At 32.2% G+C, this 18,486-nt stretch overlaps 1 protein-coding gene across 1 annotated transcript in view; it reads left to right on the forward strand.

Moving 5' to 3' along the window:
• The first annotated feature begins 6,512 nt into the window (after positions 1 to 6,512).
• The window catches only part of unc80 (unc80, NALCN channel complex subunit), a 109,235-nt gene continuing 97,261 nt past the window's right edge, over positions 6,513 to 18,486 (forward strand). Inside the window, 9 exon segments of the mRNA XM_076413785.1 lie at positions 6,513 to 6,705; positions 6,764 to 6,883; positions 8,047 to 8,095; positions 8,153 to 8,182; positions 9,060 to 9,226; positions 9,307 to 9,475; positions 14,011 to 14,224; positions 17,973 to 18,145; positions 18,206 to 18,355. Of these exon segments, the coding sequence (XP_076269900.1) occupies positions 6,789 to 6,883; positions 8,047 to 8,095; positions 8,153 to 8,182; positions 9,060 to 9,226; positions 9,307 to 9,475; positions 14,011 to 14,224; positions 17,973 to 18,145; positions 18,206 to 18,355 (1,047 nt within the window). The 5' untranslated portion in view covers positions 6,513 to 6,705; positions 6,764 to 6,788.

The raw sequence follows: 18,486 nt of genomic DNA on the forward strand, positions 1-18,486 counted from the left end.
AACACACGTTAATCAGTAGGTCCAGTCCAGATAAATCTGAGTTAGTAGAAAGTAGAAAAGGAACAAAAATGGAAAAAACTGTTTATATTAAACTATATAATATTTTTTTAAATTTACATAAGTTATTATCGCTGTCAAATGGTAGGGGAAATGAGTCTTTCCTTAAACCCAAAAACTTGTTATTATCCTCTATTAAGACTGATTATTTTAATAATAGAATTAAAAAAGTGAAAATAAAAACGTGATTTAATAAAAATAAGTGTATTATTCTTTTCTGAAGCAGCGTTCTACATTTTCAACTATTATTTTTGCTGTATGCAATAGAACTAAAATCAATTCGAATATAAAACTAGCTAAGATTATATTAGAACCGTATTAGGGACAATACACTGATGTTATTATGATCTTTTGGCTAGTTCATGTAAATATTCTTAAAAAAAGGCCTAATTTCCAAAGCAAAACAAAAAACAGCATACAAAGTATAAAAAAAAGAACAGAAACGTCGTGCAAAACAAATATGTTATACATTGTTTCTGTTTGCCAGATTTAGTTTCTTTTGACTTGATGATTTTGTGGTAGGTTGAGAAATTGTTATTATATTGTAATATTTTTTTAATTATAAATAAATCATTTATTTAAAACATATTTCGTTGTATTTCATTTTACAGTAATTGTTTTATGACTCACTAATTTTCAGCAATTATTTTTCTTCAAAATTATGTTGTTATTATAAAGCTGTGGAGGTATACAATGAATTTATTTTAAAAATAAAATTTGGTCAAAGCAAATTTGATCATTTCCTGAGAAAGTCGCGCAGAATCGCGATCCTGAATCGATATGGCTCCATAGGGCTTCGAAAAATGTCAACGAGTTGCATGATTTAGAGTTCACAATCTTTTTTCTAAATTCATATCGCTATAACAGATTATTAATGTAATTGTTTTTAAATATTATAAAGATATTATTGGAAGGACCAATGTTTAAATTAATTATTAAATTTCTCCAGTTTACAGAGTATGTTGCGAATATTTTCTTTTATAATCACCATTAGTTCTTTAAAAATAAGGATGGAACTCGTACCTAGAATAAAGTGTGGTATGCCAAAAACTGTTTTCAAATCGTAACTATCATAACCGAATTTTCTAATAAAAAAAATCTACGCTATAATATTTAGTTAAAAAATAACGAAAAATTAACGTATGTTATTATAACTACAATATGTAATATAGATCAGCGAGAAATCCTGGATGTCATCTAAAGAATATTAATGTCATTAGTAGATAGTAAAACTCAAACTCTCACTCTTTACCTGTGACGCAATCTATTTAAATAGGCGAATTGGTCTATATTATTGAAAGATAAATCAGTGATATTTGATGAGTTCAAATATGCTATTAAAAAATCAAAAATTGTATGTCCACCTAAACAAAAAAATACTTTTTTGAAAATATATGAGTTGGTAATTAACATCATAGAAAAAATAGAAATTTCACGGTATAGGCGACCTTGGGGAAATGTTTTGTTTAGTTCAATCAACGGTAGCGCAGCGATCGCAAATTATGATTGGCTAGTTTAAATTCCTGGTGCCGCCACTAATATGAAACGTGATTGGTCGATCAAATTGTGTGAAGTCAGCATTTTTTATGGGCGTCCATTTTTAAGTTTGTTGTTTGTAGGTTTTGGTTTTTGTTTAGATCAAGAAATTTTCGTTTTACGTTGTGCATATTTTCTGTTTTACATTAATTATTATGGAGCGATAATATAAAAATGGATGACAATGCGTCAGTGTTGTAAAAGATGTAGTATACCGGGGTAAAAATCTACTACGGAAATTAGACTTCATTTCCCAAAGAATGATCTCGCTCCTTTCCAAAAATGGGTTGATCAAATAAATAGTAGTAAATTACCTGAATAAACCACAATGCAAATATATCAACGTCATGGTGTCTGTCACGGACATTTTAGTGAAAAAGTTAGAATTACCCTTCCTTCACGAACAGGTATTAGGGTAAATGCATATCCAACATTGTTTTTATCAGGTACATATAAAATTATCTATCTGCTACATGTATGTTTATATATTGTTTGTTTACAGAAAATCAAAACCTACTTATGAAGATGTTAGTAGTAATAAAATTCAATTAATCTACCAGGTTGTTCGTATGCTGTTAGTGTGATGTCTCTACATAAAGAAGTCTTACAAGAAGGTAAAAATTAATATAACTGGATAATTAGTAGTAATAAATACTACTTTTAATTGTAAAATATCCCTAAATATTTGTAATACTTTAACTTTTTAGAACAATCAGTGTTCAATAATTTTATAGTAGAGGTATTGTATATTTAAATTTGATTGCCTTGAAGAAAATATTTGTTAAGGTGCCATCAATTAAACATTTAATTGCTACTTTTAGGGAATTTATTATCTTAAAGAAATCTATTTTGTCTAAATTTACAAATAACTACATTTGTTTAACAAATCTTAACCAAGATTACTTAAAGAATTTTGTTGGCACTATTAGAGGTCATGGAGGTAGAAACACCATCCTTCACCTAGTATGTTCGAGAAATATTTAAAAGGGCACATCATGACTTCAATTTTTTCACATCATTCTCCGGGAGAAAATTTTAAAGAAGATGAACATGTTAGATAACTTATATTCTTTTTTAACGGGAGTTCTAGTACCACTTGAGGTTGTCACTCAGTCGATCACTAGTCGAATCTATATTTTCAGCTCCAGAGAACTTTGCTCTGAAAAAAACAAGAGTCTAATATTATATGTTTGTCTTATATCAGCCTATTTAACAAAACTTCTGAAAAAGAGACAACATGCAATATTTGTCTACATTCTATATTAAGTAGTTCCACAGATTAAATACTCTAAAATCTAAATGTCTTTAAAAAACACATACATTTTTACTGTTTCAACTGTCCAATTCATAATGATTTTCAAGACCAAATTTAAGTTATTATGAGGTATGATTGTATTTTTATTTTAATGAAGTTAATGCAATATCAACAGGGAAGGATTTAAAGTTTACTTTCAATATATCAAGATAAGTTAGAACTCTAGTAGATCCCATAAAATTGATGGTACTAAACAAATATGGGAAGGCGTTATAGAAGAATTATAGATATTTTAATTTTGCCTAGGATAGAGTTCATAATTGTTTTTTTTTTGGTTTTTGTTTATATTTATTTATATTATTTACATTTATGTATAGGATTTTATTTTAATAAATTAATTTTAAAAATTAAATTTAATTTTCATTTAAATACTATTGGCCAATAAATGTGACGTTACAAAGTAATTAGGCGAAATGGCAGACCAGTCAAAGCAAAGTACAGGTTTTTTTCCTTACAGGTTTCTACTTAACTATTTTAAACTAACCAATCAAATTCGCGTTGTTAGCACCGCCAATGATTGAACTAAGCGAAACTTAGTGGGGCACTATTTACCATTGGAGTTGCACACCACCTACATTGGAGTGCTACAGTCTAATCAGTGACAACATTAAAATTTGTCTCAACATATTTAAAGGATATCTACAATTGGCTATTATCGTTGTTAATTTGCAAAATAACATTTCTAACAATGAAAATCTGAATGATGTAACATTTCGGCTGAACCATTTAACCATATTTTATCAACTCTTTCTACTATTGTCAAAGCAAGACATTATCAAACAGTTATAGAAATTATATCTTTAGAGTTGACATACAATCTACAAGTTTTACTACAACGTAATTCAGTGCGATGAACTACTGAAAAGTTGTGAAAGAAATGCGCGAATATTATCGAGATATAGATTTTTGTATTAGCTATTTAATCAATTTCTTGCAAATTGTAATTCATTGAAGAACAAAAAGTAACAATTTTAATACGAATAATTTAGAGCGAGATTAACATCAGTAGAGCTACATGTAGCCAATATCGCCTCATCGAAAGACGAGCTCATTAACAAAGTATTCCCGAACATCATTGCTATCCACAAAAATAACAAATAGCTTATTGAGCAAGTAATTTCAGCGGCTAAGAATAAAGATATGGAAACGTTATCATTCAAAATTAAATTATTGGTACTCTGCGTTACTAATCTATTGATTGCGTACGAAATGAAGACGAAGCCACAAACTATGCATCGCATCAACCATCAACCATCGCACAATTTACAACAGAAGGTTAGTTCGATAATCATCATGTTTCAAAACCTAAACTTTTTTTCCTTTGTCCTACTAGCACCAAATGGTCTTTCTATGATGTCGCTTCAGGTCTGGAATAGAAATATTTTCCAGTCGACAGATCCTGTTTTACGATTGGGAATGTCATAATTGGTTTAATTACCGGGGTTTGAAGATGGGTAGGGGTTTGATCAAGTTGTTTTCGTATTCTAAGGCGCCAAAAAAGAACCTTACACTGAACATGTTCGTGAAGATTTTCACGAACGTTACGCCTGATTCGAGTGTTTTGCCTGAGTGTTTACGTTCCTCATAAACCATGGGGCAATGAGAAACGCTCTGACTTTTTAGACTGGAACACTTGTAGTAGTGCAAATTGTCTCCCAGAAACGTACCTGCACCACGCATGTGCTCCGTAGAGGCAGACCAGACGGCCTAGCATCTTACATACGTCATTGCCTTTGCAGATAGCATGCTGCATTTGAGCTGACCATTGGAACCTACGTTCGGACTGGAGACCGAGGTATGATAACCTTCTCGAGTCAGGGGATAGGAACTTTTTAGATTTGGAGACAATAACTCCTTCTTCCGGAAGTCCTTCTAACGGAGAAACAGAATAGCCTGAATTTTGCTTGGGTTATTCTGCAACCGCTAAAATTTGTACCACGCAATTACCTGGTTGAGTTGGACTTGGAGTCTGTCGCGGATGGCGTCGGGACTGCAACCGGTGGTGAAGAAAGCTGTGTGGTCTGCATAATATGCTGTGTGTGAATGTTTGGGGAGTGGGAAATCAGCCATATAAAGATTGAACAGGGCTGAAGCTAGTGGAGACTCATGCCGATGTTTGTTTTCGAGAGATGATTGCATCGCCGATCTTTACTTGAAAGTATCCACTTTCTGAGTATAAGTGAATCAAGGAAATTAATCATTCGGTAGACCGTAAATATCAAACCGTTGAGCCATATTTGATGGAAAGCTTTAGAAACATCTAGAAAGATGGCTCCAACTTTTTGGATTTTTTTAAGTGCCTGGTGAATGGTTGCTGCGACGCAGGCAGCTTGATAAAGGCTTGAATGTTTGGCAGGAAATCCGAATTGTTCGTTCGGGATTATGTGGTGCGCGGCACTGAAACTATTTAAAGCGTCTAATATCTTTTTTTCGGCAAGTTTGGAGAGTAAACTAATCAGGCTGGGCTTATAGTCAGATGGTATTTTGGAAGAATAATCAGAGGCGAACACAAAAATGAGGCAGTTCTCATTCTGGGAATTCCGATGATCCCAACCGATACGTATTACGAGTTTAAACAAGCCCAATTTCACATTTGTCTTACATTCGCCATGAATATTAACAAATCACAAGACCAATCTTTGAGTTTTTGTGGTCTGAATCTAAGAAATACACGTCTTTCTCATATACATACATACGTCATTGAAGTAGTTTTGTACCTTTATTGATACTTATATTCTTTATATATATATATGGTCCTAATAAATTATTTAACTTATACATCCGTTATATTCATATTATTATGTTATACAATTATAAAGCCAATTTGGACCTATGGGGTGCAAATATGGGGTTGCACTAAATATTCAAATCAGTTAGTCATACAGCGCTGTCAAAACAAGATTCTTCGATTGATTACCAATGCCTATCGCTATGTCAATGAAGAACTGCACAATGACCTGGAAATTAAATGGATTTGCGAAATTGTGCAGGATTTCGCCTTGAAACACGAAAGAAGATTACTAAATCATTCTAACGTGGAAGCAATACAACTGCTGGACAGCGCACAGGATGTCAGGAGACTGAAACGAACAAAACCATACGAACTTGTGTGAACATTTAGTGTGTATTATTAGTGTAAACTATAGCTATAAGTTAATAATTAATAAATAATTATAATTTTATAATCGAGGAATACATACTGATGTATTTTCTCGTACTCGTCTTGCTTGTTAATTAATCCAAGCACATAGGAAAAGTAGTAATAAATTAATTGTAATAATAATAATTAAGATTGTACTAAGCGTATCTAATAAAGATGTTATAAAAAAAATATTATTATGTTAACTAAATCCAAAATTAAATTCAGCGAAAAGCTAACACATTCATTAAATATTATATATTATATAAATATATTATAAGAAGCATATATCAATATATTAGGGTACATGAATACAAATTGAACTTAAAGCAACAATAATAATGAAGGAATTAAAACGTACATCTGCTGAAGGTGTAGTTAATTTTGCGCACCCTAACTATCGTAACTCTACGACCGCATTTCGTCCTGGAAACGCAGCAGCCCCGCCAACGCGAATCCATCTCCTAGTTCTCTCCACCTCTCCGATCGTCAAATTACAAATCTGGGCAGACACAACAGTAACAATACCCCAAGCCGTGTTTGAACTAAATCATAATAAACGTAACGCCGGGAAAAACTTGAATCGAACTTAAAATATCAATATAACGAAACAACCTGGCGAGACGCACTATTATACTGAAAACTTATAATCCTTCAGGTAAAATGCATGACGTAACTTCAATCGCACAGGAAAAAAAACGAAATTTTATCCACAGTTCCACGATTAAGAAAAAAGAAACAATGCATCCTCAAGAGAGAGATGCGACTGGGGAAACTATACTGGGTGATATGGCCCTTCCGATTCCTATTCAGATATTTCTTTGGCGCCAAGTAAGGTATGTATTCGTTTAGTATCGCCCTTAAAATCTTATTCAACCTAAATCACTAAATCCATTAACAATCCCAATAAACCGACAACATATATTTGTAATATACTCGTTGTTTCGTATGTGTTGTATCAAAAGATGGTGACATTTATATTTCAGCGATTTTTAGCGAACATGGTAGCAATCTAACAACAGTTTTTTTAAATCGACTATAAGAATGTGTTTAAACCGTATCATCCTAAAAAATCACTATAAATATATGACGTGCAATTTAATTTTATTCAATAAATACAACTATGATTAAAGAAAAATATTGGAGTGTTGTTTTTTATTTATTTATAAATTTATTTTCCATCCCTTTGTTCCAATCCAATTGATATTTCTAATGATATTATATTTACTCCAAATACGATACTAAACCGATACGATTAAACAGATTAATCAATAAGTTCGCACAAACACGTTGTAAAATGATGTTATATATTTACATTTTAAAACTTATTCTTTGTTTATTTAACTTATATATACTAATTCTAACGATACTCGAATTAAGAAAATCCAAATATTATGATATATCGTTATTTTTCCGTTTTTCTTATATTACTTTCTTATATATTACTTGGTCAAACATAACGATAATCTCTAAAATAACTTTAAATTTTTCATTTCGAAAAGAAGAACGATAATGTTAAACTATGTTAATGTTTAATTTTTCTTCGTATTTCTATTATATTCGATTTTTATAAAAAATAAACTCTCTATAATATTAATAAAACTAGAAGTTCAAATTACAATATAAATAGTTTTCACATGAATTTCTTAAATATATTTTTCAAGTCACAAGATATCTGCCTCCTTCAGTTTATAATTAACAAAATATTTTTGGTACAAAATACCTTTACCATAAAGAAAATTTGTTTTTGGTATATTAATTTAATGATTATATTAGGCGAAAGATGATATTCCTAATACTTGACATGTCGAATTTGCTGAAATGCCTATTCATGAATATGAACACAAGCTTCATCCAAAAGCTGGACAAAGAGCACTAACTCGCCTGGTTTTGCGAAGTCAACTTCAAAGACAACAGTCAAAACACATTTTAATACCACAGAATTTATTTCTACACAATTTTTTTACATAAAATATGTTTTAAATATATCATATTTCAGTCCTTTCGTTAGACCAAAGTTGGGAAAACTCCATGAAGCTTCCTGCATGGTAAGTTTATACAAGTAATTTTGCAGAATCTTGAATAACTTACGTGTTTTTATCTAGTTTTGTCAACATGCAATTACTGGCCACCATGTAAGTAATAAGATATATTAGTAATACTTATTAGCTACGAAAAATCATGCAATATATCAGTCATACATTATTACCAATACTTTCATAACATTGCATACTTACCATTTTCTTTTATTAAAATCACCTTATCATCTCTAAAAATTGTTTAGTATAAATAGTATGATGGTATGTTTCATTTCATGTTTCATCCATTGTCACAAAAATACCGGTTTGTTACATTTGAACATTACTCAGAATCATCAACACGTTCTTGTTTTTTATCAACACTTGAGCAAACGCGGCACCTACTTTGAACAGAACTTCTTCAAAATCCAATGCTCATGCAATATAAAACTTTCACGTTCTTTTGATATCTTTTCGATGTTAGCTAACTCACGCAACTTTCCTTTTCGATCATTCAATACGATTTTGTGGATTTTGTTGATGTTTTCTGGTGTTACCACCTCATTAGGACGTCCACTGCATCATCGCTGTCTCTACGACCAAGTTTGAAGTCAACAAACCAACATTTTATTGTTGTTTCTGATAGAGCAGAACTTATAACACTTTTCAAACCAATGCTTCGCTTAAACTAGATTTTTACCATCAAGAAACACTGTAAAATCACTATCACTAAGTTATTTTTGATCCATTGTTTTGAAAATAACAAAAGCATTGTCACTCTTAAAACAATAACTCAGAAAGTTAGGAGTAGAATATCATGAAACTTGAACAGCTTTTTTTTGAAGGTTAGTACTAACTGAAAAAGTAAATGCAATAAAACTAGCGCCATCTATGGGCTAGTCCCGGGTCTTCTCAGCCCATATGTTATGTGATATATAATTTCGAGACAAAAACTTTTTTAAACTGGTAGTGAAATTAAAATATCGATTTGTAGGAACTCAAAGAAGCTTGCAAGCTGTTCGAGAAAGTCCTGGTACAGAATATATTCTCTGGAATGAAAAAGGATCTTACCGAAGCTGTGAAAACCATACCAAGGTGGCGTTTAATCCAAGCAGCGCTACCTCATGTCATGCATTCGGTTCAGTCGGTACTATATAACAGGTATTTATGACAACATATTATTTAATAATAATAAACGTAAATGATTATGATAAAACCAAACGACTCATTATTATTTTTAGAATGAAAGACGGTAATCTTCAAAGTTTAGGGGCTGTCGAAACTAAATTGCTTTACACGCTACACTGGATATTGCTGGATGCAGCTGATGAATGCGCGGACGTAGATATGGAGAAAGGAATTTTCCACTATTCCCAGTTCCACTACTTATTTTCGATTCCTACGATAACAGTAAGTAACTTATCTATGAAAATTGTTAGTGGAGAACGTTTTTTTTTAAATGAAATTTGGACATTTATTATTAAGGAACGTCATAGTTAGTTTATACATAGTTTATTCTACTAGAACGTCAACAATCTGCCCGTGGGCAATAAGTATTATTATATGACTTCAGTTATATAATATAACTAGCCTGTCATGTAGAAGATCATTTCAGTAAGTGATCTATTGTAAAACTTATAATCTAACTATTATTCTAGATAACATTCTAACTTATTTTAAAATATATCCTAACTTATTCTAAAAACTATTCTAGCTTATTCTAGAGATTATTAAATCTCACTCTTTGTATCTATTAATCAGTTCGTATGGTAGTTTGCGTTTGAGCTTATGCACTTCACTCTCATCGCGTACATATAACTGTTTGGCGAGTGCATTGGGATGCACTAATAGCCTTTCAGTGTACTCCGAATCATACTCCTTAGGGGTTCTATCGAATCAGTTTGTTGAACACACAATATAGGGCACCCTGTTTGACAATAAAATATCTGTCTGTGAGGTACGATTTCAGCAGTTGAAAGTGCAAATGAAGCAAAAGCTTTTTCAATTTAACGTGCGGTCCAGCGTGCCACACCTTGTCGAAGGCCCAAGAAATATCGAGAAATGCAAAGGAGCAATATTTTTTGTCGTTTAAGCTGAATTTCACTCTTTCACAGTGTTTTATGTTTTCAAGAATAAGTCATTATGCTAGCTTGGTAACGATGACGGTAAGAAAATTTATCATTGTAATCATTTGCTCTATAAGTTTACCCATCAATTCCTCTAATTTACTAATAGTACTTATAGATTCAGTAGTGATTGACGTTGTCTGCATGTTAGGTTGTGTCTGACTGTAGGTTACTGCGTGTGCATATGATATATGAAAGTGTTGCATTGGTGCTTTAGGCGAGTTAAATGGTAAGGGCTGTATTAGTGGCTGTAGGTTTCTTGACACTCTTTCTTATTCTTTCTTATTCTCTCAGTCTTTTAATAGTCAACTAATAAACAGATGGATTTATATTGAGTTCTTGCATGTATTCTGAACATTTTATCACTTTGAAAATGTATTTATTGAGATAAATTAGAACAATAGATATTAGACCTATAGCTATGAGATATTGATGCCGTCTAATTGAGCGAGAAAAAAGAGGAAATCCAAGTGCAGAATTGGAAAGAGCATTTGGAAAGAGTGCGAAGTCTAAAAGAAACTCAAATATGCGAAAGAGGACAAAGAAAAAGTTGAATATGGTAATTAATACTACCAAATCATTAAAATCGGGAATAAAATAGGACTCAAAGGAAACAAAGAAGGAATAGTGAAAATATGGGGAGAGATGAACAAGATTAGGGATCAGAAAAGAAGGAAATGGGGAAACCGAGGAGGATTCATTACTCAATATATGGATAGAGAAAAGGAGATGCAATGTAGTTTTTGAAATGTAGTCATCGATTGGCTGTGATGTCAGGAAATAAGGATGAATTGAAGACTAACGTGCAGACTTTCACGCAATGCAGCATAAAAGCGCTAGTAAAAAAAAACGGCAAAAAATTAGATATCTCTCTAATTGAGATGAAAGATAACAAAGAGAGTTAAATGATCATGAAGAATAAACATAAACTAGCTATATTGAAAGTATGTATATATAGCAAAGAGGAACATATTTAAGAACAGAGGCCAATACAATAAAAAAAGAAGTAAAGCGAAGAAAGAGAAGGAGAATATCAAAATTGTGAAGACAGGCAATCAAAAATTGATAATAAATGGACAGATGTGAACAAGGAACATGAAAGTAGATAGGTTGGAAGATACAAGAGAACGAGATAGATATTCAAAAAACAGTTAATGGCGGGTAATAGAGAATGTAGTGAGAAAAAATCAATGACATGGCGAGTAAAGATGTCAAACAGCTGAGACAAAATAAATTTAACAACTAACGAAGAATTTTAATATGTTAAGTTAGGTATACCAGCACCTACACCACTTAGTGGTACAAAAATTTCTTCATTATATCGAAACCGTCGCGCAACGACCCGGTCATGTTGCACTCGCAGTGTTGAGTTGTTGTGAGTATAGTGTTCAAAAAGTGTTCTCACAAAACTCTTTCAACGGTTGGCCGAGAATTGTCATAGAAGAGTCATGACTTTGCATCTGTTACTCGCTATTGCCGGTCTTTTCACAATATATGGTTCAATTTGCTTAATTGACAATTTGTTCAATTGTTGAAATATACATCTTCTCGCCAATACTAAGATATGAACAGCAAGATTTATGGCAAATAATATTCTGCTTCGGTGTCGATGTGGAGGGCTCTCCTTTAGGATGGGGTATAACTTTATAACTAAACCATAACGTTTCCCGTCACTAGAGTCATAAGCTACAAAAAAACCTTATTTTATTTCATAACAAGCAATGGCTCCGTGTTGTGACAGCCATTTTCCATCTTTTTAAATCTTTCCAATCGGCTGTAAACGTCTAGAAATAATCAGTGCTATGTCAATTCAATCCAGTGCTATGCCTTCTGAAAATTCTTAGGGAATTTGGGTTGGACTTGCATCCAATACATTTTAAAATACGTTGCCTTCAAATTATTTTGGTTCTCCGAGCAGTTTTTTGCCAATCACTTCAAAATCGATACTTAAATCGTTGAAACTAAAACTGACAATTGGGATATGAGGGAATAGCAACATCATCAAAAATTTCTAAAGAGGTTTGATGGGCTTCAACAACAAGGTACTATGCATTTTCAGCAATAAAGTCATTGATCACCAAATAGACAACATGACTTATTTCCTTCAATATTCAACTGATAGTCTTTTTGATGCATCTTCAAACTTTTTCGGTATACCATGACGTTATTTGTGTTGCACATCGAAATCACCACTTTTGAACTTTCGAAACCGCGCCTCACGTGTTTTAAGAGGTTTGATGGGCCTCAATAACGAGGCTTTTTGCATTTTCACCAATAAAAATTACTGTTCAAAACGCATTAAAACACTTAGTATTTGCTCAACAAGTACACCACAACCATTAATAACCATAGTAATCCATTACTAAATGGATAATTGAATAAATGAATAGTTCTTCAATAAAATTAATGTTAATGGCAAGGTTCTTGAAAAGAAAGAATCTAAAGTAGTTTAATTAAAATCCTCTTCCTCTTCTTGTAATAAGACGGCGTAAAAACTATATCCAATAATCACACGTGACTATTAATATTCAAATAGATGAAATGTACAACTTTATGGTTCTTCCCCAATGAATGATATTTTAGACCAATATTGTTTGCCTTGTAAGATATCTCCCGCCTGTTTTAACTGATATTCAAAATGCAACAACCTATCGTACTGTTTCTTCGGCATTTTCGATCTTCCTGATGAACCAAATAATCTTTTAAATTCTTCCTTTGATTTCGCTGAGCGTTTGTGGATTGCCCCTTCCAGTAAACATTGAAATAGTGTTGCTTTAAGACGAATATTCTTAGACTATTAGTTTAGTTCCCTAACCAACATAGGTTCTCTTAAATTAATTAGGCAACCAAAAACAAGAACGTGACTGTTTCTGTATTATTAGGTACAATAAAACATGAACTATATCTAATTTTTATTAATAAATTAAAACTATGCATTAATATCGCGAAAGCGACTGAAGAAAATATTATTAATAATTTCCCGTCACTAGAGTTATACGCTACAAGAAAAAAACCTTATTTTATTGCATAACAAGCAATGGCTCCGTGTTGTGACAGCCATTTTCCATCTTTTTGAATCTTTCCAATCGGCTGTAAACGTCTAAAAATAATCAGTGCTATGTCAATTCAATCAAACGCTATGCCTTCTGAAAATTCTTAGGGAATTTGGGTTGGACTTGCATCCAATACATTTTAAAATACGTTGCCTTCAAATTATTTTGGTTCTCCGAGCAGTTTTTTGCCAATCACTTCAAAATCGATACTTAAATCGTTGAAACTAAAACTCCCAATTGGGATATGAGGGAATAGCAACATCATCAAAAATTTCTAAAGAGGTTTGATGGGCTTCAATAACAAGGTACTATGCATTTTCAGCAATAAAGTCATTGATCACCAAATAGACGACATGACTTATTTCCTTCAATATTCAACTGATAATCTTTTTGATGCATCTTCAAACTTTTTCGGTATACCATGACGTTCTTTATGTTACACATCGAAATCACCACTTTTGAACATTGGAAACCGCGCCTCACGTGTTTTAAGAGGTTTGATGGGCCTCGATAACGAGGCTCTTTGTATTTTCACCAACAAAAATTACTGTTCAAAACGCATTAAAACACCTAGTATTTGCTCAACAAGTACACCACAACATGATTTATTTCCTTCAATATTCCACTGGGCTTATAATAATCCTTTTGTTTATACTTGGTAAACAATATTTCTAAAATTTTTTCTGAAACTTCTGAAATTGTTTAACTGCAACTTTGGCAACTAAACTATATGCCTTTACTACGAAATAATACATTTGTGTTTCAGTTGTTCGTGTATTTATTTGCCCCACTATGCCAGAACCTCAAAGAATCCGACTTCCAGAACTACCGTCTGGAAAACGGACTGAAAGTCTGGCAACCGATGTGGGAGTTCCGGCATCCGGAGGCCCCCTGTTTTACATCGCACTGCAAGCCGAAACCGAAGTTTTTCCATGGGAAATCGGCCAAATGGAAGACGCATTTCGGAGATGTTTTCATAGGTAGTAAGTAAATAGTTCTATAAGAAACGTTCTGGAATATTTGAAGACTATCAAAATAATAAGTTTATATGATAATCAAATGTTCCAGACGAAGTTTAAAATATTTAATACAGTAATAATATTTATGTGATTTTATTCGTCACCGATATTACGGATATTTTGTACGTAAGTGAGCTAAAAGAACCTTTAAAATTTTTCTCATTATGTTTCCTCTGCACAGCATAATTAATTGACAATTTTTTCAAAAATTGTATTAAGAAGAATTATAAAAATGTACGTTTTATCTATTTCTTTAATAATAACTAAACTCAAAATCAAGGGACAAATATATTGAAAAAATAATTAAAACACTTCTTGTAATAAGTTGGCAGAAAAGTACTTTCAGTTTTTTCATACTTTTATGATTCGGCCAATTTTCAGTAAAATGAAAATATTTATTTATCAAAGTATTGGCTACGTGATTCCATACATCTTGCTCATCTTTCAGGCATTTTATGGATGCCATCCGAAAAAAATTGTTTGTTCTATGAGAAAAACCATTCATCGAGTCATTTTCTGACTTCTTTAAACCGACTGTGCAAGTGCTGCTCCTCAAGCGCTTGTTTCATTGATGCGAAAAGTTGATAGCCGGACGAGGCAAGGTCTGGAGAGTAGGGCGAGTGCGATAATTGAAGCAGCATTTCACAGACGATTTTCGAATTTTCCATTTGCCCGTCATTCAGTTGAGTTTATACCAGCAAACGATGACTTTCGACGGTTTTTTAGTCCTGATTACATAAGAAAAGTAGTACGTCCTGCAAAAGGACATTTTCAGGCACGAAAATTAACGTTTTTTAAAGAGGTATGAATCTACGGCAGTGTTATTTTCGCAGAATATAATATGTAAAGCTTTGCCACTTGATGTCAGCAGAATAAAATGACATATGTGGCAAATTATATACTTAAGCCCAGCGACATCTATAGAAGAAAAGAAAGAAAGAACAGAAAAAGCCAGTAATGACTTTCTGGTACACCTGGTAAATTTATTATTCAGAACACAATTAATTTCAATATATGCCTTTTTGTCACTTTTCTGGTAAATGCCGTAATTATAATATGGTTTTATTAAAAAGTATTAAATCACTTTCTTTCCAACGTTATAGTAAAATATTTTGTAAATAAATAATGAAGAATCCATATTAATCAGGTCTTAAAATACCTATGAACTTTATTAAAAATCTTCAGATAAATAGTTTCGATTTGGTTTCAAAATTTTCTTTAATATTTAATAAATAATTAAGAAATTAATCCATTACTAAATGGATAATTGGATAAATGGATACTTCTTCAATAAAATTAATGCTAATGGCAAGGTTCTTGAAACGAAAGAATCTCAAGTAGTTTAATTAAAATCCTCTTCCTCTTCTTGTAATAAGACGGCGTAAAAACTATATCCAATAATCACACACGACTATTAATATTCAAATAGATGAAATGTACAACTTTATGGTTCTTCTCCAATGAATGATATTTTAGACCAATATTGTTTGCCTTGTAAGATATCTCCCGCCTGTTTTAACTGATATTCAAAATGCAACAACCTATCGTACTGTTTCTGGCATTTTCGATCTTCCTGATGAACCACATAATCTTCGAAATTCTTCCTTTGGTTTCTCTGAGCGTTTGTCGATTGCCCTTACCAGTAAACATTGAAATAGTTTTGCTTTAAGACGAATATTCTTAGACTATTAGTTTAGTTCCCTAACCCACATAGGTTCTCTTAAATTAATTAGGCAACCAAAAACAAGCACGTGACTGTTCCTGTATTATTAGGTACAATAAAACATGAAATTTATTTATTTTTGATAATAAATTAAAACTATGTATATAATGCTATGTCGCGAAAGCGGCTGAAGAAAATTTAAGTTATATTATAATTTTTCATCTATTGCTGCTTCTCTAATTTAGTGGAAACCTAATCCGAATAAAGTGATATCCAATCCATTCCATACTAAAATATAAATTTAATATAATATTAAAAATAAAAAATAAATTTTAGATAATATTCAAAATATGAAACTTATGAAATATAATTGAAACATACATAGTCAAGAGAATCCAGCAAATTTCCATGTTGGTTGTTTTGAGTTTGAAACTAAAAATTTCAACCGAAATTAAATGATTTTATTCCCGACCTATGATTGATAAAGAAGAAAGTAATACTAACTAATAACGAATAAAAGATAATGTTTTCATGAATTAGCCAGACGAATATTTTCAGACTCGTTTTTCCTTATATTGAGAAAATGGGAATTTAAATATTTAGGAATGGAAAAATGCTTTTACTTTTGTTGATACATGTCATATATTAATGCATGTTATGTACCATGTAATTTAGAGCTAACAGGATGCTATACTGTAGTGAATTGAGACCGGTGCTTTACCTGACGTGCACCCTACATAACAGAACAATTACTTTTACTGGTGATAGTGCCACAATCGATATAGATACGAAATCAATGAAACATCAATGAAAAAATGTTTACACGCCAGTAAATAAAATTAAAAGTTGGACCAGGCAATGAGAAATATGTTTGATGTCAGATTAAATAGGATCCAACTGTTATTTGATAACACAACAAATTATTACATTAGAAGAAGAAAAAAAAGGAGAAACTGCACGAAAAAGTTCATATCATTGAAAGAAAAACAAGATTTTAAATGTAGAAGAATGAAATGGCTATTTGAAATAAATAGCCCTGTCAACATACATCAAAGTACTGCTGTATAAACAAATCTTTAAGTCCATATGGAAATATGGCATCCTGATATGTAATTGTGCCAAAAAGAGTAATCTGACATAATTTAATGGTTTCAGAACGAAAGAGTGAAGAGGGCTTTTCCCCACAAGAGTTCAGAAATAGCGATGTCCAGAGAGGTTTGGAAAGATTAAGACTATTAAAAAACTTGATCAGAATTATGAGCAAAGTGCACAAGCAGAGCATAGTGTTAGGAATGTTTTTAATATTATTTTACTTGTAGTAATTTAGGACTGCACAACATTCATTAAACAATTCATTGTTCAATACTTAGGATCACTCAGGTCTACTGTTAAATCGGACAAATTGCAAGAGATTTTGCTTATCTAAAATAATCAGTGCTGTTAAAGAACAATTCCACAGATGCAAATTACAACAGTTTCAACATATCAGTCGAATGAAGGATTAACAAAGTCATCATGGATTTTTGTGGAGAAATCAATCTTCTGGATAAAAGATGCAGCAAGGAGCTATGAAAAAGAATGGATCAAGAACACAGAAAACAACCTGAAAAATAGGTTACTACATTCCTGCCGCATAGCCTAACAGGAACATCCTCCGAAACTCTTCCCCAAGCACTAGCTTGTTCAGATTAAAACATTACTCAAATAGTACTTAATAAAAAAATGTCCAAAACTAGTTTAATTTATTTATTTCAACAAGTGAAAAAAAAAAGATTAAAAATTAATGTTTGTTGTGTCCTATTATTAAGATATATGTTAAATTATATATTGCACATAACTTCTTGTGGTAACTTATATAAGTATCCACACAACTGCAAATTGTTTTTGGTTGCTGAATAGTCTTACTGCTTACCCAACTTAGATTGATTTACACCACTTTTAATTAATTAACATATATTTCTTCACAGACTTGACCAAACCCTGTATTTGACTCTTATTTTAATTCAGCATCGCCTCTAAAATAATCCAAACACAATCTTTTTCAAGGGAAACATTCTCAAGGTGACTCTGCCGCGACTGGTAGAGACAGTCCCACGCTGAGTCAGCAAGTCAGCGCCTCCAGCTCCGAGCAACAGCACGGTTTCTCGACAATACCTCCAACGACTGTCACTGTGACGGCGACAATTACCACAAAAGGAGATGACGAGGTATCTATTACAGTAAAGCGCCATCATTGACATCATTTCTAAGGTAAATGTATTATGCAGGATTTATTTCAGACTGGCTGGGTGTCCTCGCCAAAAGACACGGTTTTTCCTGAGACTATTCCTGAAGAAAGTTCTAGCACGGAGGAGGAGCACGTGGTTATATTTCGGTTGCCATCACTCCATGAGTCCGATGGGTTTCTTCGAGATCCATCCATTTATACTGTAAGTTATATTTACATTTAAATATTCATATACTATCACATATCAGAAACACATATAACAGGTCAATTGAAAAGACCCAGCCTGAAACATAGATGGGGCTACTAGAATTAAATCCATATGTTTTTTAGTTA

This window comes from Rhynchophorus ferrugineus, unplaced genomic scaffold, assembly GCF_030347505.1.
Source record: "Rhynchophorus ferrugineus isolate W39M unplaced genomic scaffold, kcgeb_rfMv2 rfM1, whole genome shotgun sequence".
NCBI lineage: Eukaryota > Metazoa > Arthropoda > Insecta > Coleoptera > Curculionidae > Rhynchophorus > Rhynchophorus ferrugineus.